The 27,633-nt window shown below is 32.2% G+C and overlaps 1 protein-coding gene across 4 annotated transcripts; it reads right to left on the bottom strand.

Annotated features, from left to right (window-relative positions):
* Window positions 1-3,007: 3,007 nt before the first annotated feature.
* Window positions 3,008-24,989, bottom strand: LOC119838735 (UNC93-like protein). 4 transcript variants are annotated; one of them, XM_038364826.1, is made up of 11 exons: window positions 24,860-24,989; window positions 12,224-12,546; window positions 11,391-11,509; window positions 9,970-10,132; window positions 8,950-9,073; window positions 8,102-8,248; window positions 7,797-7,863; window positions 6,622-6,781; window positions 5,795-5,899; window positions 5,036-5,198; window positions 3,008-4,325 (listed from the first exon to the last, which is right to left on the bottom strand). In XM_038364826.1, exons 2-11 carry the CDS (start codon window positions 12,332-12,334, stop codon window positions 4,051-4,053), a joined length of 1,434 nt encoding a protein of 477 aa, XP_038220754.1. In that variant the 5' UTR covers window positions 12,335-12,546; window positions 24,860-24,989; the 3' UTR covers window positions 3,008-4,050. The 4 variants fall into 4 exon arrangements, with proteins under 4 accessions (XP_038220754.1, XP_038220755.1, XP_038220756.1 ...); XM_038364827.1 differs by having other exon boundaries at window positions 12,224-12,462; XM_038364828.1 differs by having other exon boundaries at window positions 12,224-12,386.
* Window positions 24,990-27,633: the final 2,644 nt, after the last annotated feature.

The following is a 27,633-nucleotide window of genomic DNA, read 5'->3' as shown; positions in this document are numbered from 1 at the left end:
TATTAGGAAGTCTTTATTGAGAAACTTCAAACTTGGAACTTGTTATTCGAAAAACCTTGACGTACCCAAAAATTCTGCCACGTATCCTATTGTCGTATCGCATAAAAATGGAAACACGCGATTCACAAGTTTACAAGCAGACATGATTATGCGATATTATCATTCGAACAATCGATTTATAACATTATAACGTAATTTGCATTCATATTTGTTAGTAATGATTATTTATTGATGTTGATATTTTATCGTTTTTATAAGGCTACTAGCTGCGCCCCGCGGTTTAACCCGCGTAAGTCCGTATCCCGTAGGAATGTCGGGATAAAGAGTTGCCTATATGTTATTCCAGTTGTCCAGCTGTCTACGTAACAAATTTCATTGCAATCGGTTCAATAGTTTTTGGGTGAAAGAGTAGTTAAATTTCGACCAAAGAGTAGATTAATACACATATTTCGACACTCGCATCGCTCGCTAGACTGGTGCGGAGGTCTAACTTCTAGCTATTTTGATGGCAAAACATTATGTACCTATGTATCTTTTACTTTTAATTGCAATTTATAAATATAAGAAATAGAAAAAATTGAATCAGGAGCCGGAATTGAAATAAGCTTCTACTGGAGCTACGTCTTATATTCAGACACTCATGATCCCACCTTACTAATAGAGTTGCTTCTAGTCTTTCGGTTTTATGTACCTAAGGGGCCATACGCCATCCAATTTCACTATTTTCATTAAATAATAAAGAATTAGTTCTGCGTACAGCAAAGGTTACTTCATCAATATTTAGGTCATGTGTATCCGCATTGAATATTAATGAGGTATCATCTTCTATCAGAACTTTTATATACATATCGCTTTTTCATAAAATCGACCTAAAATGGATCTCTGAGGAACAGCAATGATAATCGAAATGCCGCAAGAACTTTCTCCAAAAGCAACATCGGTTTTTATCCTGCGTATCCTTTGTATAAAAAAAGCAGTGGTGGCTCAGTGGTGAGAACCTCGGACTTCAAAATCGATAAGTCAGGGTTGGAGACCGGGCGAGCGTGCGGGAAATTCTGATTATGAACTGATGATGATGTGTAGAATTAAAATGTTATAATTTTAAAAGAGCAACTACAGACTTTCTTGCCCGCTCTTCTCTGTAGAAACTGCCTCCCGAACCCGTGGTAAATGTTAAAAGTATGTAATGACGTTTCAAAAGTGCTTCTATAAGAAGTCTAGTTGAATAAATACATATTTGAGTGTGAGTTTGAGATCGAAATAATATATTGATAAATTTAAAATATTTTTAAATTCTCATAGTGTGGTTTTTGAAAGGAGAAAGAAGGAAAAATAAATACGATCGTCGATCTGAAGTCGGGAGTCGAATAGGTACTATGTTTTAATGGGGAAAACGGGGAAAATTACAAGTTCTTGGGAAAAAGATTCATGGCTAAGTTGTAGGTAATTAAAAGTTACCACAAAATTTATGTGAAAAATTCATCTTTTAAAAATATGAGATGAAAAAAAACTAGTCGTGGAGCTGGTCCTTCAAATTATAAAACAATCACAGTGTATTTGGGATCTGAAAGGCAAGTTCTCACTAAACTTCGTGAAAAAAAAACTTTTTTCCTTACTTTTTTCCTTTTGAGTCAATATCGAAAAGGCTCCCTCATTTTCATTCGAATATTCTGCGTTTCTGAGAAAATTCATTAAAATATGTGCGAGTGTATTTTTTGGACAATCCAAAAGTAAACTTCTCAAGGAACTTAATAAAATCAGACATTTTGACGAGAGGGTTTTTGATTGAAAATTAAGCTTCATTTTTGATATTACGTAAAAAATTGTATTTTACATAGAAGAATAACAAAAAAAAACGTGTTTTTGACAAAAAAGGTCTGGTGAATAAAATAATTGAATAATAGGGATGGGTTTTTTTTTATCTCGTCATAGCGAGCAATTGAGCTGGTGGTTCGCCTGGGTAATGTTCAATATGCAACAAAAAAACAATTTATTATTTTAACATACTATATTATCATACTCAATACATTAGAATGGCCTATTATCACAGACTATAATGTCACAAGACACAAAAAAATAGTTCTTTTAATTTTGTTTGATTTTAACTTTAATTGTTTAAAAATAATTAGAATACGCATAATAATGAAAATAGGCACACTAATTGTTACTGAAACTATTAAAAAACCCATACGAAGCAAGCAGTGTTCAGTTTCACAGTTATTTTCAGTATAGAAGAAGTTGAATTCGAGGGATTTTCATGTCATCACGACTTCTTTAAAATATATGAAATATCCCAGATGTCTTTTATGATGCCACAGATAATCTACATCTAATTAAATAATTAATTAACCAAAACAACAATGTAACACTGTTAATTACACAGTTTCGATGGATCTTATAATTACGAAACAAAAGTAATAACGTCGCTTAAAAACTCAAATTTGTTAATTTATAGTAATTTTAAATCTGTTAACTTTACATAATTAATATAATGAACTTTATCACAATTAAATTATATACTACTTACATTCACAAATAGAACCAAATTTATACGAAAATCTTTATAACTAGCTGCGCCCCGCGGTTTCAACCGCGTAAGTCCGTATCCCGTAAGAATATTGCGATAAAAAGTTGCCTATATGTTATTCCAGTTGTCCAGCTGTCTACGTACCGAATTTCATTGCAATCGGTTCAGTAGTTTTTGCGTGAAAGCGCATCAAACACACACACATCCTTACAAACTTTCGCATTTATAATATTAGTAGGATAGATCTAATATATAAAATTCTCGTGTCACAGTTTTCGTTGCCTTACTCCTCCGAAACGGCTTGACCGATTCTTATGAAATTTTGTGTGCATATCGGATATGTTTGAGAATCGGCTAACATCTATTTTTCATATCTCGAAATGATCAGAGTAAGGCAGAACAGCGTTTGCCGGGTGCAGCTAGTATTATATAAATTTTAATGATGAAATATTTTTGTAAATCTTTTCCTAATGCAATTTTTATACATATTTCGATTAAATATAACAAATAATACTAAACAAAAGCTAATCTTAATTTAAAAATAAATAAACACTCTATGAATTATGGATATAATTAAGCATACTGTATGCATCTGTGTATAAATAACATGCATCTATCTTTAAATTGATGTCAGGTATGAATTTTATACCGTTACCCATTTCGTAGCTTATTATAATAGATAATTTATCATTACATTGTTTTATTACAGACTTTTTATATAGCCTTCCACTATAAAATAATAATTATTTCGTATACTGCAATGATAAAAATGCTAATTATTGTTCATATCCCTCGTAATGATATATTTAAAGTGCATAAGTATACATATTGGCGACATTCGTATAAAAATAAAACTAGAAATTGGCATATAAAATTACAGTTAACTTTCTTGGTAGACCAGTGTAGGACCTTCAATGTAAGAACTAAAAATCTCACCATATTTTATCAAATGTAGCGCTGACCCTTCGTGCGCATTGTGTGTAACGCATTACATAAAGTTAGGCGATAAAATTTTTAAATTCAAATTATTTATATTTGTCACAATAAGATAAACACGTTTATGATTGGGACGATACTTGTAAGATTGAAAATAACCTGTGTCAGGAGGTACCGCTCGTCTTCTTCACTATAAATATGGGAATAAATTAAATTATATTATACAATGCAAACAATAAAAATTGAAAGAAACAATAGTTTGTTATTATTGTTACTTCGTTATAGAATAAATTGCAGAACTCGATTTCTACTTCGGAAATTCTTGCAGGAGTCCGAGAAAAGTAAAAAAAGTAGTTAGGATGTGAAAGAGACAAAGATAGATCATCCATGGGCATCACTCACAGGAATTACTCCTGCTTTTAAGGCCACTAGGTTATTTTGTAATCTTTGACCCTTTTTACGTCTAGCAACATGATGTTAATATCCTTAAATGTCAAATTTATATCACGTCATAAAATTACGTCCACATTAAATAAATCTTCAAAATGTAACAATTAAATTATTATCCGATTTACAACCTAGTCAATCTATTCAGATATCGCAAAAGCCTTATTATCTAAACCAATATTGCTAATCACATTCAATTTCGCGTTATTTTTCCTCTTTTCCCGCCTATCGCGATACTCCACTACGAAATACAAGAACACGCCCACCGCCATGCTGACCGCGAGCACGTAAGTCTTCGAGCTGGTCCTGAGGTGGGGAGATATGACGTACGCTATGATGTAGCCCACTGATTCCCAAAGACGAAAGTTCGAGAAGGCCGCCTCTTCTCTACCGGGGAATAGGATACCGTAGTACGCTGTAAATAAAATCATTTTTAGACTGTATAATATTATCTATTGACTGTTACAGTTATTGATGAAGAAGGTATTGTATAAATAAAAATACGTATTTTTCAGTTTTATGAATTTTTTTAGAGCTTTTAGCCAAATGGTCTAATCGTGGTTCGTAAGTTTTGAGTAAAAATCTCGCGCCTACCAAAAATTGAGTATTAAACTCGTAATTTTTACAAAAAAAAATATTTTATGTTATTGCAATATATATTGAAAAATTGGGCAAAATATATTGAAAAATAACACAGCAATTGGATTTCGCAACAATAAAAACAATTACATATTAAGCTGCACAATCCACTAAGTGTCGCATAGGCAATACAGGCGCTACGATTTACAGGAGTGAATTAACTATGAAAAATATTGCAAACAGAAAAGAATTCCCATTGGCAGGAGACGGAATTGTGTGGGCTGTCCATCATAAATCACCTATTCATCTAGTACTGTCCTACTAATACCCTTCAAATGGTAACTCCTCAGACGCTCCTATGAATAATAATAAATCTTTATTTTTATTTATATATATTAGAAGGTTTTACATTATTGTAACAGTGGATTGTGGCTCAGGCCCTCTTGCTAATACCTGTGTTAAAAAGCGATGTAATAATGAAAAATCTTGCAAATGAAAAATCCCACTGACAAATACAATGCGTCAAGTTCATCACAAAGGCCTCACCATTAAGCTGCACCATCCACACGGAGTCGCTCAGGCCCCACAGCACCGCGATGATGAACATCACGTAGGCCTGGTGCGCTTGCGGCCGCCACACCAGCAACGTCACGAACAGCGCGGAGTGCACCAGCGTCGCCGCGCAGATGAGCGGTATGCGACCTGTTATCTGGAAATGACACGTTTTTATTTAAGCCGTTAGTAGTAGGAGTTTTCAGCCGTTTAATTAAGAGCCTTGCTTCAAAACAGTGCAATCTATTGCAACAGATAGCATAAACAGTCGTTTCATTGAACAGAAGATGTACCTAAATCAACCTCAATGTTATGCATATAGTAGGACAACGTTAACCAAAATATAAAAAACTAGACGCTCGTTCCGACTCCGCCCGGATATCGAAATCCTGTTTCATCACAAGGGAGCATTCAGTCCGGATAAAAAGCATCCTATCACCCAAGTCAGCTCATACCATGTCTGTATACCAAATTTCATCAAAATCCGTTCAGCAGTTTCAGCGTGATTGACGGAAAACATCAAAACAAACATTTATAATATTAGTGTGATAGTGTGATATTATTAAAACTAGTTGTTTGCCCGCGGCTTCACACGCTCAGTCAAAGGAAATTATCATGCATACGCAATGTTTCACTGCAAGCCTTCTAACTATATCCAGACACAAAAATCATGTTATAAAACCGCTCCAAAAAATGTGTAATATTAGGATTTCACGTGACATAATAATTTGTTAATTCATAAAAGTAAATTACCTTAGCAATATATCCAGTAACAACACATCCAATGGCATCCGCTATACCGAATGTGAGCATCACAAAACCCACGGTGCCGGTCCCAATTGCGCATGAGACGAACGACTGAAATTACATGAATGACTGTTAATTATTGTAGTCATACAAAAATACTTAATTAAAAAGATACAATACTAGTAATAAATAATGCGATCTCACTTTGTGCTAGAAGTACAAAGCTTAAACTTCACTTATTAATAAGGATATTCTTAAAAACATTGATATACATAAGACATTTTTAAAGAATAGAAAAAATTAGATCACGAGGCGGGATTCAAACCCGTGTCTTATTGCCAAACCGTAGCAACGCCTCTCAGTCATCGATGGCCATCGATGATCCCGGCTCAGCAATCGAATCTCTTCTTCTCTTTCGGTTTTGTATAACTAAGGGACACCCCACGCCATTTATAATATACTAGCTGCGCCCCGCGGTTTCACCCGCGTAAGTCCGTATCCCGTAGGAATATCGGGATAAAAAGTTGCCTATATGTTATTCCAGTTGTCCAGCTATCTGCTTACCAAATTTCATTGCAATCGGTTCAGTAGTTTTTGCGTGAAAGAGTAACAAACCTCCATACATCCATACATCCATACAAACTTTCGCATTTATAATATTAATAGGATTTTATTATTCTTTCAAAATCTCATTTATAAATAATTTCAATGCTATAAAACTAAAAATTAACTATTAATTATTATAGCTCGAAATTTTAAACCTAAGTTCACTTATTAATACGCAGTTGTAGCCAAGACTTCAAACTGCTTCAGACACAATAATATATACGAACCGCAGTGAAGTCAGCCCCGAAGAAGGCCTGTTGCATGCCAATGAAGATATTTATAATGACCAGCATTAGCTGATTGGGTTCCACTAGGAGCTGCAGTGTTACAGCCAAAAGCGCCATGCCTGATAGATTGGAGCCTGAGCCTGTTCGTCCTGAGTCATATCTGAAGGAAGAAATTTTTGACGTGACAACGTCTTAAATTAGGTTGCGGCTCGGAGTCACTTATGAAAAAGTGTAACGCCCGGTAACGTTACGATGAGTCACCGAACTATCATCGGTCCGCCGCGCGCGCAGCACTAGAGAATTAGGCGCATTGCATCGGCGCGTGCTTGTGTCTCTGTCTCTGTCTTTTTAGTAAACAAAATATATTTTCTCTAGTTAAAATTTGTGCAATTCTTATTTTCATTCAATTCCTTGTTCCTATTGTGCAATTTAATAATATTCATATCAATAAATATTAAGAGAAAAAGACGTTATCACGTAAAATCTTCGCCCGTAAAACCGACTTTACAGGCAACCATTTTTCATATTAAGCATATGGTTCCTAGTAGCAGCTAGCAGTAGCCAGTGTCTCATGTAAAACTCATTTTCATATTTTCGCATTAAAAACTATCCTATGTCCTGCCCTGGGCTTTATGCCTTGTCGCCTAAGTCTATGCTTTATTTAAGTACCCAATGCTTATTTTAAGCGTAAAAGCATCCTACGAATCTGTTTTTTATGAAAAGTTGTTCTAATTTTAAATTTAGCTGATAAAAAATAATGGTCAATCCAGATTATATATACAGCGCGAAATTTAACATTAAAACGTTGAGCCGTTGACTGTATTTTTTTTGCTTTATTCTCAATAACTATGTGGGTTTTCAAGCGTTTGACCTGATTCTGACCTGACATTTGGAGTGGTACCCAGCGGTTACCTTTTTTTGTAGAAAAAAAAATCATATCGCATATACAAATGATTCACAATCACTAACAAGTTGTAAAAATAAAATCGTATCCAAATAATAACTGGCATGCTGTTCATACAAAGATTATTAGAATGAATGAAGTAATTAAGTATCTCAAATAAATACGCCTAACGTGAAATAGAAGCAAATCTGGTGGAAGTCGTCTTACGCTGTATATTATAAATGTTATTCATTTCATCATCAGAATAATTAAACTACATGAAAGAAGGTACCTTTTCATGGAGTCCACGCCAATTGCTATAATAAGCGCTGCTGCTGCCATACATGCCAAATAAATGCCTGTAAGAAATTATTAAAATTAAGATATATTGACAAACATTTTTGGTAGAAACTATTTGTATTAATTTTTGTATTTATAAACAATTTCATTCCGAAACATATAAAACTAGATTACTATTTTTTTAATTTGTTTAATGTATATTTTTTTCCGTTATATGAGTTGCTTAAACAAACTCAAGCGTATTCATTTGATGTCTTTCTTTTTTATCTTAATTTTCCCCATTTAAACTTCAATTACCAGCAATCATCTGTATCTTTTCGATGGGCTGCTGCTGTAGAGCCTCTCCAGCATCAGCACTCGGCAGGAAGTTGGCACCACATAACTCCGGGATCAATGTCGCGTTCACCGCGGTCACTGCAGCTTGGTTATCACCAGATGACAGCACTGAAATTGTGTTTGTATAAAACAAATGAAACTACATGTTTTACATTAATTATAATCTACTAGCTGCGCCCCGCGGTTTCACCCGCGTAAGTTCGTATCTCGTAGGAATATCGGGATAAAAAAGTTACCTGTATGTTATTCCAGTTGTCCATCTGTCTACGTACCGAATTTCATTGCAATCGGTTCAGTAGTTTTTGCGTGAAAGCACAACAAACACACACACGCATCCTTACAAACTTTCGCATTTATAATATTAGTAGGATTCTGGTTTTCTATGAATTACGTATGCAGTAAGCAGATTGTAAACGAATTATTTCTATCACGTTAAACGTAATATGTAGTTAAATATTTTGATTTTCGTTAGTTTTCATACGTGCATTATCTCTTTTAAACGTATTGAGTTTTTATTTTTAAAACATAACTATATTCGATTACAGCATTTTCTTTTTTGGCATTAGACCAACAAATATTGGTACCTTAGGTACCTAACCTTGCTACCTTTTATGAAATTTTACATAAGCCTAAAAACATACATCACTGAACAAATTAAAATATTGTATTTACAGATAAGACATAATATGTCAAGATGACTTTGAAGAAGCCAAATATATGGCGGAAATAAGCGTTGCAAAAAAAAAAATCACACCAGCTATTTTTTTATATTAATTCTCGTATTTGTTTTAAACAATTAAACTGCATACCAACGGAAGAGATAAGGTTTCCCCAAACTTGATTCAGCTGGAATATCATGAAGAAAAGTCCAAGAAAACGGGTCAACAACGCCTCTGCAGAAATATTTGATATTTTGCTATGTGCTTCGGAAACCTGAAAAGAAAATAGGAATATAAAAATCAACAAAAATTTTTTCAATACTAAAACATTTACTTATGAAAATCAACAACAATTGTTTTGATACTAAGATATTTACTTTATAATATATCTGTATAATTTAAAATTCAAAATTGTACCTTATTTACATATTGATACATTTAAAATAAACAAAAGGAAATTATTTCCCGATACGCAATCGTATAAATTGAAAAAAAGATAAGAAAATACTATTTACTAATACTACTGGAACTCCGAAAAAATAATTTCATTTTATCCTATTCTACTAATATTATAAATGTGAAATTTTGTGAGGAAGGATGTAGGTGTATGTGTATGTGTATGTTTGTTACTCTTTCACACAAAAACTACTGAACCGATTGCAATGAAACTTGGTACGTAGATAACTGAACAACTGGGAAAACACAAAGGTAACTTTTTATCCCGATATTCCTACGGGATACAGACTTACGCGCGTGAGACCGCGGGGCGCAACTAGTTTTGTGTATGTCTCGCTCTCTCCTACTCTCTTGCTCGCGCTCTCATGTAATTTTTATGTGTCTTCCCATGGGAGTATATTCATATATAAGCAGTTTGCCCATTGTACATATATAATCACTGTGGCTCAGTGGCAAGGACCTCGAACTTTAACCGAAAATTCGAGTTTTCGAGACCAGCTGAACGTGTAAGAAACAAATCGATTTATTAATTTATCTGCGCATTATCTACATCACAAGTAGATAAGTGGCATTTGCCAACCCGCTCTTAACCCTCATAGAAAGCTTCTAACCCTACTGATCTTCATGGGTAGGCTCATAGGTAAGTTCCTCGTAGGAGGGCCCCTGGCCCTGCGAACTAAATGTGATGACTGATGATATATAAAGATCACTTACAACAGATAAATAAGTGCACTTCGAACACCACAGAGGTCCCCCGCCCAAACCAACGATCAGGCCAGCCGGTATCAGCGTGTAGAAGGAGGGCCACACTTGGGCTGCGATGTAAGGCATGTACGCAACGAACGACAGCGACATCGCCCATTTCGTGCCCAGCCATCTGAAAGAACATATCTCAATATGTTAGTACAGCCACAGATAATATACTATACCTATTAGTATAGCTTCTACATAAGTAAACAATTCTGTGTGCGTCTGTGATGAAATTGTTTGAGTGTTAGATGTATTCAATTATGGTACAATTCGATATGATTTTTAATAATGTGTGCAAATTTTTTAATATTTGCTCGTGGAATCTAGGAGAATCTTCCGATCCAACACAATTTGATTTTGAATAATTGAATATTTTGGTTCGAAAGGTGATAGATAGGCTTACGTAACTTCATGAAATTGTGTATGTGTATTTCCATGGTTACACACACATATGTATCTACTATCTATACATATAACACTAATTAATTATTAAGAGACTTTGTTTTCTATGTCTGGGGATGAAAAGGATAGTTTAACATATGAATGGCTTAAAATTGAGTTGATAGGTACAAAGTGTAGTTAAATAAAAATGGGGTCAACTATTTGAGAATAGATAAACAAATTGTGATAATAGATTGTGATATTTAACAATTTCCAAGTAGCTAACTGATAGGAGTATATTGATGCCGACACAGATCATTATACCTTAATATCTAACATTTTAATATTGCTACTAGTATAGTATTATTTTATCTGTGATATTACTTAATGGTATATCAAATCATTCTTCAGCGTTCGAGCGAGATGCGAGATGTCGTGGAGCTAATAATAAAACTATCCAATATAATATTTACCCCTTTTTGAGTTCCCGTAATGAAAATGACCCAGTATATTACGGAAAATGGGGACATGAAACTATCTATTATCACTATCTATTACTATAATGAGAAAAACGTATGTATATATATCATGAATAAAAAAAATCTTTAAATGTCAGAAGTGGAAAACGAGTTGATGATAAGACACCACCATCGACTACGTTAGCAATGTTTTCAGCTCCACATATTAATACCAGCTTTTAAAGGGGGAAGGATACTGACCCTAATGAGGGAAAGGAAGAGTGGTCAAGAGGATACTATTCTCCGGCTTCTCTACTTATCGTACGAAAGACAGTGGCATTGACATCCTACTCTTAGACGCCCATCTTCTTAGGGGGTGTGGTACTTTCCCGGTGCGAGCTGGCCCGAATGCCGCTAATGGTGATGGAAATCTCTTAAAACTCCAGCACCCGTCATACTTCCTACCCTATGTTGTATCATATAATATTTTACACATAAACCCATTTTAGATGAATGGTAGCTTTAATAAATTCAGTATTCATGTACCTGATAACAACCACAGGAAGGAAAATATTCGAGAATATAAGACCCGCATACACCGCCGCTAATGACGCTGTGCCCAGACCAGCCTCCGCGTTTATTGAACTCTGAAGGTTAGCTGCCCCCTGTGAAAATTGAAACCAAATTTGTAGGGAAAGATAGGTGAAGTTACGCATAGTATTCGACTGTGGCGATAAACACATAATATTTGAAATTTATTGCAAAATTTTATTGGAATACCTTCAATTACCGGTCTTGTATGGACTAAAAAGGTGTACATTATATGCTTTAAAATTGGACAAATTATTAGGAATACCTTTCCTTGCTTATTGATAGGCTTATAGTTTCTCGATACATTAATCCGAAAGTGTTCCGGAAAAATAAAATAAACATACGTGTTTGTTAGAAGATATTACGGTAGGCGAACTTGAAACGCATGGGTAATTAATGTAATTTTATATCTACTCATGAATAAATTATAACAATGAGAAGCAGAGTATACGTCTTCCTTATATCATATTCCTATATTTAACTACTTTACTAAGTACATTTTAATTCATTTAAGATTTTTTTTCTTATATATAATCATGAAAACAAATTTTCGATTATAAAGAATTATTCACTCGTACAAATGGTATTTTCTAATCAATAGACATTGTGTTGACAGTGACTATTATTGTCAAATTCACCTCAACAGTTTTAAAAATAACGGTAAGAATCTTATCAAAAGGACATCTTAATTCACTACAGTTACAATAGTAATACAAAATAGTAAATAGTAATACAAAATCATACGAGTTTACATTCGTTAATTATAAATAAATGAATAATTTACTTACGCTGTAAGCGGTGAACTGGACCATGAAAGCCAAACTGATGACAACCACATTTTTCACGATTCGTCTGGTTTCACTCGACTTAAATTCGACGTTTTTCTCAGCTTTCGTCATTTTATACACTTTTCACACTAAGATGAATATTCAGAAATTAAAACCAAGCACTCTATAATATTAAAACGTTATACCATTTCTAGATTTTCGTAGACAGTCGTCAGTGTTTCTCAAGATGGGGCGTCAAACTGATATTATCGTTCAAATGCTTTGATACTTAACATCCCATTAACATATCGACGTAATTATTTAATCATTTTCGGCTACGATACCTATTAATTCATAACCCATAAACTAATTCATTCACAACTTAACTACGAGTAGCTCATTTTAATTCTAAATCGCATTTATGTACTAATTTTAAAATCGAAAAAATGTTTGGTCAGCCGTGGAACACCTTTAAATATTCAATCGTAATAATTGGACAGTATTATTTTTATTTATTTGGGACAGAGCTTTACTAATATTAAGAACATTTTTAAAGCAGTAAGCAGCAAAAGAATTTATATATAGCCAAAATTTTGTAAATACGACAGGTTTCAAAAAAGGTATCCAATAGTCTTGCTCTTTTTATAATATATATAACGATAACATGCATTATTGAAAACTTATGCATGTTATTATTATTTCTTTTTTTTTATTTTTATTCTTTTTTACTTTATTGTTTTATTAAAATAAACTATTCATCAGACTAAGCTTTGTAATCATAATAGATTTCATTTATAATTGGCCAATCATGATATTAATAAATCGCACATAATAAGTTAAACCGCTTTCTATTCATATTAAACATTAATCTGACCTAATAACAATTACGGATAAATATTTAAATATAGATAAATGTTAATTTCGTGTTCAAACACAACATTACTTCAAAAGGTTCACAGCAACAGTTTACATAAACGGATCTAATTTTTTACTATGAGCATTGAGTTATCTGGTAAAGATTGCATGTTTGATAAGGTTCTTTGTGAACCCATAACTTTTCGGATTATCCGTGAGAATGCATGATTGTTTTCGAATAAATTCCCAATATTACAAAAAGCTGACATTTAATTCTAGATGTGTTGAAAGATTTGACGCATAATAACCGCAAATGACTTGACGCCTTTTATATCCTACTAATATTATAAATGCGAAAGTTTGTAAGGATGTGTGTGTGTGTTTGTTGCTCTTTCACGCAAAAACTACTGAACCGATTACAATGAATTTTGGTACGTACTATATATATTTATTACTGTGATTAGAGGATTGTCTTGAAAGTTCCCGCAGAAGTTTTCTTCCATTAATTGTTCTATTATTTATTATGTACGCAACTTTAATTGACAATCAACATGCAGTAGACATATTCATAGATAATAATAGATGTAGAAGTAATAAAATATCGGAACGTGAGAACATCATAACAATGTTACATTGTACGACCACACCGGGGCCTTTGTCACGTACCTTTTGTCTTATAGATTATAAATAACTAGACGCCCGTCCCGGCTCCGCCCGGATATCTAGGTTCCTGTTGTTTTCCAAGGGAGCATTTAATCGGGATAAAGAGTAGGATAAAAAATCCTATCACCCAAGTCAGCTCCGTTTAGTAGTTTCAGCGTGATTAACGGACAAACATCCGAACAAACAAGCTTTCACAATTATAACATTAGTGTGATTCGTAAATTATTTACATCGTTTTCGTCGGTTTAGTTTTACCCGATAAAACGGTGCGGTTGTTAGTCATATAACTAATAACACGTTATAATTATTTAGTTATCTGTATTTATGTACTTTCGGATTCAATTTTATGCGTATCCACGTTTAATCATTTTTGTATTCAATTCTTGTTTGATAAAGGATTTTTTAATACAAGTTAGAAAGTAACAAAATATGATAATTATTCGTTTCAATTCTTGCATGCCCAGCGTGGCGACTATAGGCATTTACCTATATGGCAAGCCAAGTGCAACTACGGCCCCCAGTTCCCGGTAGTTCTACTATTCCCGGCTACGGCGGCGGTCGTGGTAGCGGTAGGAACGACTCGAGCTCAGTGGCGTGCTATGAGAGAGGCCTATGTCCAGTGGACATCAAAAGGCTGATAATGATGATGATGATTCTTTTCAAAAGTTTTTTAATCGTGACGTTTTAAATTTAGGTCGTGCATTGCGACTCGCTTATTTATAAAGATCGTTCATAAACTCAAATAATACCATTAATAAAAAATGCCTTATTATCTTGCTTATTTACTAGCGTTGTTAAACAACATTTAAGAACATTTTAGCCTCGTAACTGAAAATTATAACTACTTATATTGTTTTAATTTTAATTGGCACCTTTAATAGCGTCATCAAAGTTATTTAAACACTATGTGAGGGCATATATATTTATAATATATACACACATTGTATGTAGGTATAAAGTATAATTATACGGTAGACGAATCCAATTAGAGGTAAATTCAACTAGCGCATGATAAAATAATAGTAGAAAATTGATTTTGTTACACATACAAGTATCTATTGGATTCTTGTTATAGATGAGAAAAACAATATGCTGCAAAAAGGTAAACAAAATTATATTTTTTATAAGATACAGATAAAACACAGATAAACCTTCAAATAAATCTTCTTAAATTAGTGTGCAAAGAATTACACCGGATTTTTGAGATTGCTTAATATGCGCTAAATGTCGCATCAAACGAAATGTGGAAAATGTTTCCTGTCCTAAACCTTGCAATGCCTTGCCAGGTCACTTCCTGGTTTCAAGGAAATACTGTGTGAATTCCTTCTTAATTTTATATTTAGGGCACAGCCTTGTCACAGCCAAGTTGGAAATCTCTCTTTAGAGGACATCTATTTATTTATTTAAACTCTTTATTGTGCAATGCACACATAGAAGACAATACACACACACACACACACACACACACTCACACACACAAAATGTCCTAAGTACCATTAGAATAGTATTATGTTATCTGTGGTACAATTGACATACACAAAAATATCATTAGATACTTCAGGATCCTTAAGGAGTCATTATATTATCTTTATATTGCACATTTTCTTATATTGATATTCAAAATGGGACTGGGACAAAACTAGTACTGCTTTCTAAACCGGCGATGCCAAACTGTTGTATAATGTCTTAACAAATTGTTACATAATATCTATTTAACAGTTTTAGAAAGCAAACATACTAAGAAAAGGCTGTCAACATTCTTTTATAGCTGCATCGCTCAAATCGCTTATTTCATTTCGCTATTACATTATAGCCCATGTCAACAGTGTGTGTATACCCATAAATTGTACACAGCTCTCTACCTGTATTTTTGAATTCTTAACTAACCTCATTTGGACAGCTTACGAGTAATTAAATTGTGCATAATGAATGAACAGTACGTAATATTATTTAATGGCTGTGTAATTTTAAACAGTTCTCCTGTTGGTGAAAATGACGGATATCGTGACATTTTCAATAAACATTCAAGAAAAACGGCTATGATATAACAGGTTTTAATTACATATTAAGTAGATAATGTTAGTTTGTGTGTGTTTTTTAATAATCTGGCCTCTGTTAGTATTCTACTAAGAGGACCACCATATTTTTAAGTGTTATTTAATCTTAATATGACATTCAGACAACTTATCTTTCATCAAAAACGACTATAATTAATTAAAATGGTTCCAAGTCATATGACATATTTAAATAGTTAATATTAGTATGTATGCAGTAATATTCAAAAACGAACATTAATTTTGAATATACATATACCGGATATTTAATTGAGCTCCTTATATGATTATATATAAAAATGGTACTAAAATAATTGTTTAAAATAAATATTTGAAATCGCCAAATGATTTTTGATAAAACACACGCTTTAAGTTATACAAGTTCTATTTTTAATGATTCAGCATAATTGTGTCAAAACTCACAGCGGGTCAAAACCATTTTTGAATGAAAAATCAGTTGACAGCCATTTAATTGTATATTGTATTGTCAATTTTACCTTTTTTTACTTTTTGCAGTCAAAATCGGTTTTGAGCGGCTGAGCTTTGCCTGGACGTATACACATACGATTACAATTTATCTTAAGAGTTGCAGCCGTGCGATTTGAGATTGAGATTATCTTTATAATATTACTGTAACAATTAATAATAATTTTTAACAAAAAATTAAATCGCCTTGAAATTGTAAGAACTGGACCAAATTTTAATTTGGACCACATGGCAGGCACCAGCTTTTGAATATTCAAAAATCGTCAAAATCGGTTCAGCTAGTAAAAAGAAGAGGAAATAAACGCAACAAAAAAGCAGTCGAATTAATAATTTTCATCTCGAGTTTTCTTTGTGCCAGAAATAAATATTTTGACATAAAAAGAAGTTGCATTTAAATTCGACAATTAAATAAACAAATACATAGTATTTTCTTGTGTTTGATTTTACGCGAGCATTATACATTTAGAAATTAAAAACTTTTTAACGGATTTTAAAGGCGATTTATTCATTATATTATTAACCCGACGTTTCGAACACTTTACAGAGAGCGTGGTCAGTCTCCCCGTGTCTAAACAAATGCATTGCAACAAACGAATGATATTATTTTCTTCTTAAATATAATCTACAAAACATCTCAAATGATAAAGAATTATGCGAAATTATTGAATGTTCATGCGAACGAAGTCGCGGGCCCCCATAGTACAGATAATAATTGGCTTTCCACGTCAGGTAACAGGAAATAAGTAATAATAATTGGTTTTCAACTTCAGGAGACAGAATAGATATATACCACCCGGAACGATACAACCAAATTTTATTATCTAGAATTGGGGCTCTATTACATGATATCAAATTAAACGCGAGCGAAGATTTAGGAACCTTGAAAAAACATCCCAAAATGCTTTCGAATCATGTTATCTTATAGCTAATTCGTATTTTGATACTTGAGATATATATATAATTCTTATCGCTTATCATGAATCGCAATTAATAGTTATCCCTCTATTTGCAATGACCTTTCGTTTATTCGTTAATTAAACTGGCGATAAAGTTAATACTATGTGTACAAGATAGGAAACATATACATTAAAGGCCTTTTACAAGGAAAACTAACTCGCTTTAGCGTTTTACTGCTTTATATAGAACCTTTATTTCCGCTTCAAATTATATTAAAAAAAAGGGATATGCAGCTTCTTCCGTCCGTTATAACAATATGTCTAATGCCATACCCTCTACAGGTAAATTAAAAGAAACGTGTTTCCCATAATTATGAATCCATACTAATATTATAAAGCTGAAGAGTTTGTTTGTTTGTTTGAACGCGCTAATCTCAGGAACTGCTGGTCCGATTTAAAAATTATTTCAGTATTAGATAACAAATATTGACAAATAGTTAAATACATTAAACTATCAATGCTTCCATTCAAAGAACTCACATTCATTCCGAGTTTTTAAATTACAAATAAAGGATTACACGAGTATATGTGTAGGTATATATATAGGTAGGTATATGTTTTACGAGTTATTTATATGTTTGTTTCCATTACTATTATTATATAATACATGTACTAAGTAACGGAAAAACTGTAATACATACTATTTTAGCAATATAAGTATTGTCACAATGACCTACTGATAATCTCTTATCCATCACACAATAAATGTATTCGTTCTAAGGCCATAACATTTGTATTAACATAAGTAAATGTGTCTTTAAATACCGTCATCTTGAACACATAATTGTCAGCTACTAGTTGGTACTTGGTTTTCACAATACGTTTTACATTTCTAATTAGAAACGGTTAACGACACTATACAATTTAACAAAATTAACCATAAAAATCTTCACTTGTTTCTATTGATAAGGATGAAACGCTCTACCATAATATGTCATGTTTTTTTTTATAATATGTTATTTTACCATTCCGCCTCATTCGCACAATTACGCGTGAGTGTAGAACCTAGGTCCTGGGTTCGATTCCCGGTGGGAACGCACAAAAATGTTTCGGTTTGGCAGGACACAGAAAGCTGATCACCTACTTGTCCATAAAGAAAATCGATCACTGAAATAGAACTTTACAAAATTTTAAAATCCTAAAAAATATGTTATTTATACTTTTTAAACTTATTGACTAGTCATTTTATATTATTGTATGCAAACTCAAAATGCTTATTGAACGAAGCGCATTTGAATCGAAAAAACACATAATTTAATATTTATCACCGGTTCGAGAAGCAGTTTCTACAGATAAGAGCCGGCAGGTAATCCTGTAGTTGCTCATAATAAATTAGGTATATCAATCAAGCATTTTTTCATTCAAAATAATTATGATGCCAGTAAAACGTGCTATAGTTTGTACTCGACAACTTTCCACAGATCTGGTAGATAGAACATTTGGAAGGAAAAATTCTAGCCAATTTTTTTTTTTTTAATATAATTTTAATTAGCTGTAACCCAAATTTTATACTTAATCAATAACGTCATCAATGGCATTAATAAATCGATTAAATGTATGTATATCCGTTGTGTATTTCAATAAATAAAGTTTTAATGTGAATATTAATGCTTAAATTCAAATTTTAAATTGTAAAATAAACCATAATCATTAAAAACCTTCAAAATTACAAAATTAAAAAAATATGTATGAGGCCAGTTTTTCGCAATTAACGTAGGTAGTGGTTTTTCTGTTTTTCAACTATATAACCTCGATTAGTACAAAACAGAAAACCTTGGCATTAAAAAACCTTAAAAACCGATCCAAGTCTAATGGATGGTACTAATTACAACCATACGTAGTAACAAAAATGGCAATTAGATATTTATGGTCAAAAACTTATTATTCAACGTATGGTAGGTATTGTTATTAACATGGATACAAAAATAATCACAGAATAAATTATAAGAACAATTTTATGGTACGTAATTAAATTTTTGGATTATTTTTTGCTCGTGCACACAGATTGAAATTTTTAATGACATACCTATAAAGATGAATTTAAAAAATCACTGCTTATCTGCTCTCGAATATATAAATAGTTAAGGGTTACTTTTTATATGACCTGCAGAGTTAATTGTTTGTATTTGTGGACTACAGATATGGAACTAGAAAAAAAGCGCTATTGCTCTATGGCGCATGAAGACAGCTGCGATAACTTTGTATATTCATGGACAAAATTCGAGGAACGATGCAAAATAATAGACCCATCAGTTAAAAGTTCCGATTTGTCTCGTCTTTATACCATTGCTATAATTAAGTATAATTGATAGTACGTCATCTACTTATTATTTAATTCCTGTATAATGTAAAGGGTTACTAAAAAATGTAAAAATGCTTCTACATATTCTTTAATAAAACACCTGAGTGTATCTACAGGATAGCATACTAACTATATCGGCATACCCAAACAAACTACCTGCTTTGTACAAAAATGTCTATATTTGTAAAGTAGACCCTCTCTTTCGTAATATATTGAAGATTCATATCAACAAACTCAATGATGTCTTTGTTTTTCTTTTTGCAAAACTTATCGAATTTATCGAAGCCTACTTTTATTTTAACACATAGTCGTGCATTCAATTTCAACCGATTTCAAAAAACGAGGAGGCTCTCAATTCTACTGTGTTGTTGTTGTCTTTCTTACCTTAGAACTTTTGACTGGGTGAATCGATTTTGATGATTTTTTTTTATTTGAAAGGTGGTACTTTCTGTATAGTCCGATTTAAATCCCAATTTGGTCCAATTCTGATAATTCCAAAGCGGTTTATTTACATTACATTACAATATATGATTGAAGAATTTTACATCGACCCCAAACGCCTAGACCAAAAACTGACATTTTCTACCTACCTGGGCTAGATACTGGAGTATTATCGGAAATGAATAAAGCATGAAGCAACGTAACTAAATCGGTAATCAGCCAATACAGAATATCTTTCCAGTTTCCAACCGAAAGATCAAATTTATGGCTTATACAAAGTAGGTACCCATACCATACCAACATGGAACGATTCGCGAAATGAGAATCAGAAATAAAATAATAAAATTTGGGTAAGGACCGGTTCTATGAGTTTTCGACGACACAAGTTTTGGTACAAACGGTACTTATTAAAATCATCCCAACCGGTTAGAAAATCACTGCAGTATTTTGTTAGGGAATTATGAATTTAACGAATAACAGCACAAAATATGGAACATGTTTCACATTATTTAGTAATTATATTAATATAGTATTATGTAATCTGTGGTACTAGTATAGTGTTATACTATATCTGTGGTAAATTGTTATCATATGTCAATGACATTGTCAAATTTAAATTTTAATTATCTATTACTTTTTACTATCAAGTGATAATTAGTACCTGTCTCAAGATTTCCTGTAAAGTTTTAATAACTCTACTAGATATGCCCCGCGGCTTTGTTCGCGCGGTTAATGCAAATAACCGTGGGAATTATATGTATCGCCTCGGTTCAGTCTGTGTCACTCACTAAACTCCTAATTATACCCAAACACAAAAATTACTATATAAAATAAAATCGCTCCACTGTTATGTGAAAGAAAGACAAACTTTCTCATTTTAAATATTAGTAATGATTGCTATTGTATACCGCCTTATACCGATGAATAGACGCCCCCTCATAATTACTAATATCAATTTATACCTACAAAGGATAGGATAGTAATCTGGTGTTATATAACAAATAACTACGCTTATTTATTCCAAGCACTTAAAGCAAAATCGTTGCTTATTTTACCTATTTACTAAGAAATATAAATTGCAATACTGTAATTTTATATTAAAATCAAATAAATCACATTTAATTTGAAGGTAGCATACAAAATAAATACAGTATAAAAGCATACATCAACTAATTATTTCTACTTCAATAGAAATGTTATTGAAAATCATACGCTACTGCAATATGTAAGAAAGTGAAGGCCAATGTTTTATGTTAATGAGACTAAGGCATAATACACTATTATATGTTACTAGCTGCGCCCCGCGGTTTAACCCGCGTATGTCCGTATCCCGTAGGAATATCAGGATAAAAACTTGCCTTTATATTATTTCCAGTTGTCCAGGTATCTACGTACCTAATTTCATTGCAATCGGTTCAGTAGTTTTTGCGTGAAAGAGCAACAAACACACACACATCCTTACAAATTTTCGCATTTATAATATTAGTAGGACAGTAGGATAATGATTCGAAAGTTATATTACCAAACCCATTTCCATAGTTATCTTATTGATAAATTATTTATTTTAATTAGTTATCTTAGTGATAAATTTAATAATTAAATTATTAATAATATTACGTCATACAGATATAGAGAGGCTACGGAAGTCGTTAAATTTTTTTAAATATCCATAAAATACTACTTGCATGAAATTTCAAATATACCGAATTTTTATAAACATTTTTCATTAATTAAATTTTAATTATAACCTCATTTATCTCATAACCATTAATATCATATACCTAATAAATAAATAAATAATGATGATAATATGTAACGACAAATTAATTCACGAAGGTTGACTAATCACTTCATGATATTTGACAACGTCGATAGTATTATAAACCTATAGTCTAGGCTATACGCCTACCTTATAAGCCTAAATTAAAGTAAATTTTAGTTTATTTGATAGTCTATTGAAAAATAAAAAAGGGTAATAAAAATTAATAAAAAACGACAGTAATAACGCAAGTCTAAGTAAATGATGGCATTATACTGAATCTAAAGGAAAGCATTATTAAATAAGAAATTTAATGTTAAATAAACATATGTAAATGTAAACATTTTCTCCCATCACTTACAAAACACAGATACAGAATTAAAAGTGACGACTATTTAAAAATATTTAACATTTATTAAATTTTATTTTTAAACATATATTATTTGGTTTTTGTACGCAAACATTCATCAAGCGGTTCGAATATACCAGCAGCCAGACCTTTTATTATATTATTTGATAAAAGAACAATTTAAATTTAGAAACAGTTTGTTTCATAATATGACCTTATAAGTGATCGTACCATATGCGTACAAGCACCATATAATAAATAATTGCAATAATATACGAAAGCGTGGCCTAACCTAAATTGGCGCAGTCGGATCCGCCTTAGATAACAATAAACAAGTTTCTAATGTGTTTATTATTTTGTATTTTATGGCTTGTAGGTAAATCTATATCCTTTAAAGACGATCTCCATTACATTTGATAGCTTGCAATTACAAGTAAATTAATTTAAATTAAAAAAAACGGCCGACCTCATATTATGTCGGCGGCCGTATTGGAGTAAAATTTTTGTAATAGTTTAATTTATACTGCGTAAAAACGAATTCTCCATCGAAAATGTTTTCAGGATTAAAAAATGCAAAAAATAAGGAAAAAATTACGCGTTTATTTGTCTGAAATTTTAATGAACACAGATTTCCATCTAAACAAACATAGGAATTAAAATTAAGCTACCAACTGATTTCATGACTAATAAATACCGTTCGGGCTGATTACTTGTACAATGTTTAAGATAAGTGTATCATTAATGCATTAACCGTCATTGGATTGATAATGCAGTAATTTCCTCCGACTTGAAATTTTTCAGATTACAGTTATTTCACTAGTTACTTCACGATCGTGAAGAAATTAACCAATCCGCTGGTTTACTGTATTGTCAAATTTTCAAAGAAAGTGACTGACAAAAACTTGTTATTTTAATACTCCTAAGGTTACTGCTGCTCTACTCATACGCAGATCTTTAGCTGTTTGTCACAAGGCTTAATGATACACTTATTTTAAACATTGTAAAAGGTATCAGCGCGAAAGAATTGACTGACAGAATTTGCACTTAGTTCGCGGGCCAGAACTTTCTACTCAGGAAAACACGCGGGCGAGAGAATACCTAATGTTATTAACTGTACTTTGTATATTAAAGGTCGGTACATTATACAGTTATTAAACAACTGACATTTGTAGGTATAGCATTGTTTTTAACGAAACCTACATTTATCATATAATAACGTCGTATTAAAATAATGATTCAATCCGCCATGTACCCATAATGATGCCTTTGAAGTTTTATTAGTTTTTCGTCGATTTATACAAAAAAAGTCAATCAAATATCATACTATATTTTATAATCGATTACGGTTGACCACAATAGACATCGACTGATGGGAAATGGCGATGCGGTTTAAAGTTTAATGTATCCACAAATATTAGAAACCAGCTTTTCGTCAGCGACATCGTAACAAATTACTAACATATTGCATAACAATTACTCTTTTCAAAAAATATTTATATACAGAAATGATCTGGTTTCTGTTTTATTAAATATAGGTACAGATATAGATAAGCTTGGTATACGTATATGAAATATGTCATTAACTGGAAACAGAACAGACTTACTTATTTACAATACTACAATAAATCACAACAGAAAATGTTACGAGTAGTATATGGGAGCTCACAACCCAGAAAGCGGCTTACAAGAACATAGTCGACTTTTATACATAATGGGAGTTCGACAACTCAGGACCCGAATCACGAGGGCCTTGGGTATGCTTCAATGCATCTTCCACTTGAAAAAAAAAAGTATTTGTTCTTTTTACTTTTTATGACAAGCAGCTACATTTAATTTCCTATGTAGTAATTATTTTTGCTCTGTATTTAAGTAAAAGTAATGATGTCATATACAATATATACATATATTTAGATAACAAAACCTTTTATATCAACATCCTGCCACCTTGTAAAATAACCAGCTTACATATGATGGAATAATTAATTACTCCTGAGAAAGGTCATTATGTGACATTCACGACCGCAATGTAGGGTCAAACTAGATCTAACTTGAAAATCGAAATATTAAAAAGTAATTTCTTTAACGTATTATTTTATGTTTATTTTTGCCTGTATTTATATCTACTTTTCGTATATAAAATTAGACACGTACATATATGTGTTATAAGCGTAATAAATACCGTGTAAAATACAGACAAAACTATATTTTGTAATACTTTTACAAAAAAAATATTTCGAGTTTGAACACCGTAATGTTAAAAAACATTTAACTAATTATTTCCTTTTTATGTAGAAAATGGCCAAAAAATGGAAACTGAATATGGACACCATACAAAGACACCATCACTCAGTCTTTGTATGTATGTACGAATGTGTCACCAAACATAAAATTAATAATACTACTTGGTAAACGAGTAGTGTCATCGTAAAATTGTAAACATCATTAAATTACAATATTGGGGTATATGTTCGACTTTTTTAAAAAGTAGTTCTAGGGCAAGCAAATTTTTCGGAACACCATTTTTTAGTTTGTAATATCGCGAGTTAGGTTACAATTAACAACATTAAACGACATATTATGCCTGCTTATTGCTTGCATATATGTATATAATTTATTCAGTAAAAAAAAACTATCATCAAAATTTTTCTAGTACATCCAAAATGACATAAAGATTTAAAGTAACCCAAAGTGACGTTATCAATATTTATGGTCTACAATGTATGTTTTTTTTTCTAAATTAGGAATGCTAATAAATGCGGCTTGGTAAAAATTTCTAATTAGAAAATACAAACCCTTTAAATATTTTAAATTACAATTTCCACACAATTATAACAAAACAAAAATAATAAAAAAAAATTTAAATCGAAATTCGCGGGCTTCGTTCAAGAAATGTGCGCATGCGTGTCTCTCGAATCGCGCGGATAAACTGAACACACTGATTTAAGAAGCAAACACGTGCTAAAGGCTGTAAAAGTTTATCATAATCCTACTAGGTATATCAATAAAAATGCTAGATTGCTCTCTAAGCTAAGGAATATCGCTACTTTATACAAGATGTTTATAAGCTATTTATATTTTTGCAGTATTCTTATGTGATCAACTACACAAAAATTTTAATCCAATTTTAAAGTATTCATACACAGTTACCTCCCCAACTATTCAACATGGCGCAATAAGAGCCAGCTGAGACGGTTTCATTGTCAAAGCTATTATTCACTTGTGGGTTCTGGAAGACTGCGATGACAATTGCGTAGAACATATAATACAGAATACGGTTATGTTCACTTTATCCAACTAATTTTATTTGATTCACTTTGATCCTATCTCATCAAAATAAATCATTATGTCATTAAAAATATCCTCTGTGCGTTTGTATTTTCGTATGATTTATTCACCGACTGCTTTTAATCACATCCACCTAATAATACATAGTACACACATTATTGTCACCAAAAAACACACTATCAAAGAACCAGCAATAGAAATCTAGATGCACAAGATTTTGACCTGAAACATCTTTATAATCGGTACCTAGTACATAACATATAAATACCTATTGGGTAGATACTGATATTAACAACTATTGAAGTATTATTTAGAATTATGGATTTAGTGTAATTATTTAGCATCTAACATAATCAGCTCACTGACGATAATACATTTAAAACGAAGTATTCTAGTGTTCTATGTTCTATCCTATTAATATTATAAATGCGAAATTTTGTAAGTATGGATGTATGGATGTTTGTTACTCTTTCACGTAAAAACTACTGAACTAATTGCAATGAAATTTGGTACGTAGACAGCTGGATAACTGGAATAACATATAGGCAACTTTTTATTCCGATATTCCTACGGGATACGGACTTACGCGGGTGAAACCGCGGGGCACAGCTAGTAAGTCAATATAAGCGATTTTCAGATACGTTTCATATCATAAACAAAACTGCTTTTCTTGTTTGAAGAGACCTAAACGACGTTAATGAAAAAAGTAATAGTACAATAATAGCTTAGACTTCAGACAATTATTGTATAATATGTGATAGGTTGCATTACATCCGATTTAAAGAAGCTAATATAGAAGACACATTTTTCCTTTAACATATAATATATGTTTTGGACAAACTACTTATTCTTGCTTTAATATAAAAGCATCAATTATTATTCGATTTTAAATTATACACTTAATAAACAACAATGTAAGTTACATTTAGATGTCAACATAGTAGTATATAAAAGTTTATAAAAGTTCAATAAGTAGATCTATAGTAGTCTATAAAAGTTCAATTGTGTTCAAATACCAACAATATGTATAGCAAACCATAAAAGGCAAGAAATCTAAATTGAAATCATTATTGACAGATGTTATTAGTTTTACAATACTAAAAATGTTTACATCATATTAAATGGCACGTTCAAAGTAATTGAGGGATTTTAGCACGAGGTTAATCGATCTATTTCAACATAAGTGCATTTTGTATAATAAATGGTGTACTATACGGTGTATATATCTATTGTTGTACACACAACTACGGGTCGGGTACGCTTTGGCATGAATTAGGTTATTCCGTATCATGCGAATGCTACTACTTTTGAACTATAAATGGGGGAACCGGAGGCCTGTTACTTTTTCTCAACCTTATAAATCCATACCATTTCTTTAACCCCGTCGTCAATCCTTTCCTTATTACATATCCCAAAGACGCATTTACTGAGAACTCTCTTCTTAAAATGTTCATGGGCGGTTATAATCGATTGCCATCAGGTAAACCACCAGCTTAGATTCAGCTCTAACATAAAAATCAAGTCAAGTATGGGTCGGCCTCTAAGGGTTCGTACAAATAAGCTATAGAAAAAAAAAGTGAAGGGGTGGAAATAGTGTGATGTGGGCCAGATGATATACACCTGTTTCACAGATCGATTTTCTTTATGGACAAAACGGTGATAAGCCTTCTGTGTCCTGCCAGACCGACATATTTTTTTTTACGATTCCCCACCGGGATCAATATCAGGTCCCCTTGGATCTTCACTCACCACTGTAACAAAGACCGAAAGAACCCGTTCAATTTATGACCGTGCGAACCGTTGCTCAACCTCAATATTTTATTTGTTGGTGTAGCGGCAACAAAAAATACAAATCTCTGATAATTTCAATTATAAAATCGGGTTCTTAACTTAATTCTAACCTTTGGGTACAGAAAAGGAAAGAAAGGTAAGAAAATATAGTCAACTACATATTATAAAAAAATGACCGCCACCGTGACTGCCTGTATAAACTATGTATTGTGTGAAGAAATAATTTATTTCCAAAGGCGAATAAACAGAATGCACAGTAATAAACATAACAGGTAAATAGAATGTGTTTCCCACTTTCTGAAATTGTCACAGCTGTATTTTACGGTTGGATTAAGACAGATCTCAATGTTATAACTTGACCTACAATAACTCAAGTGACACTTGAATTATAAAAACAATGCCGACAAGGTTGATATTTGCATACTGCGGCTCTTAAACTTTTGGCCTTAACCGCCAAATGCATAATATACATTTATTGATAATCGTAGGC

Source organism: Zerene cesonia, unplaced genomic scaffold (assembly GCF_012273895.1).
Source record: "Zerene cesonia ecotype Mississippi unplaced genomic scaffold, Zerene_cesonia_1.1 Zces_u004, whole genome shotgun sequence".
Taxonomy (NCBI): domain Eukaryota; kingdom Metazoa; phylum Arthropoda; class Insecta; order Lepidoptera; family Pieridae; genus Zerene; species Zerene cesonia.
Note: the sequence above shows the minus strand (reverse complement) of the source record. Positions and strands in the feature narration are given on the sequence as shown.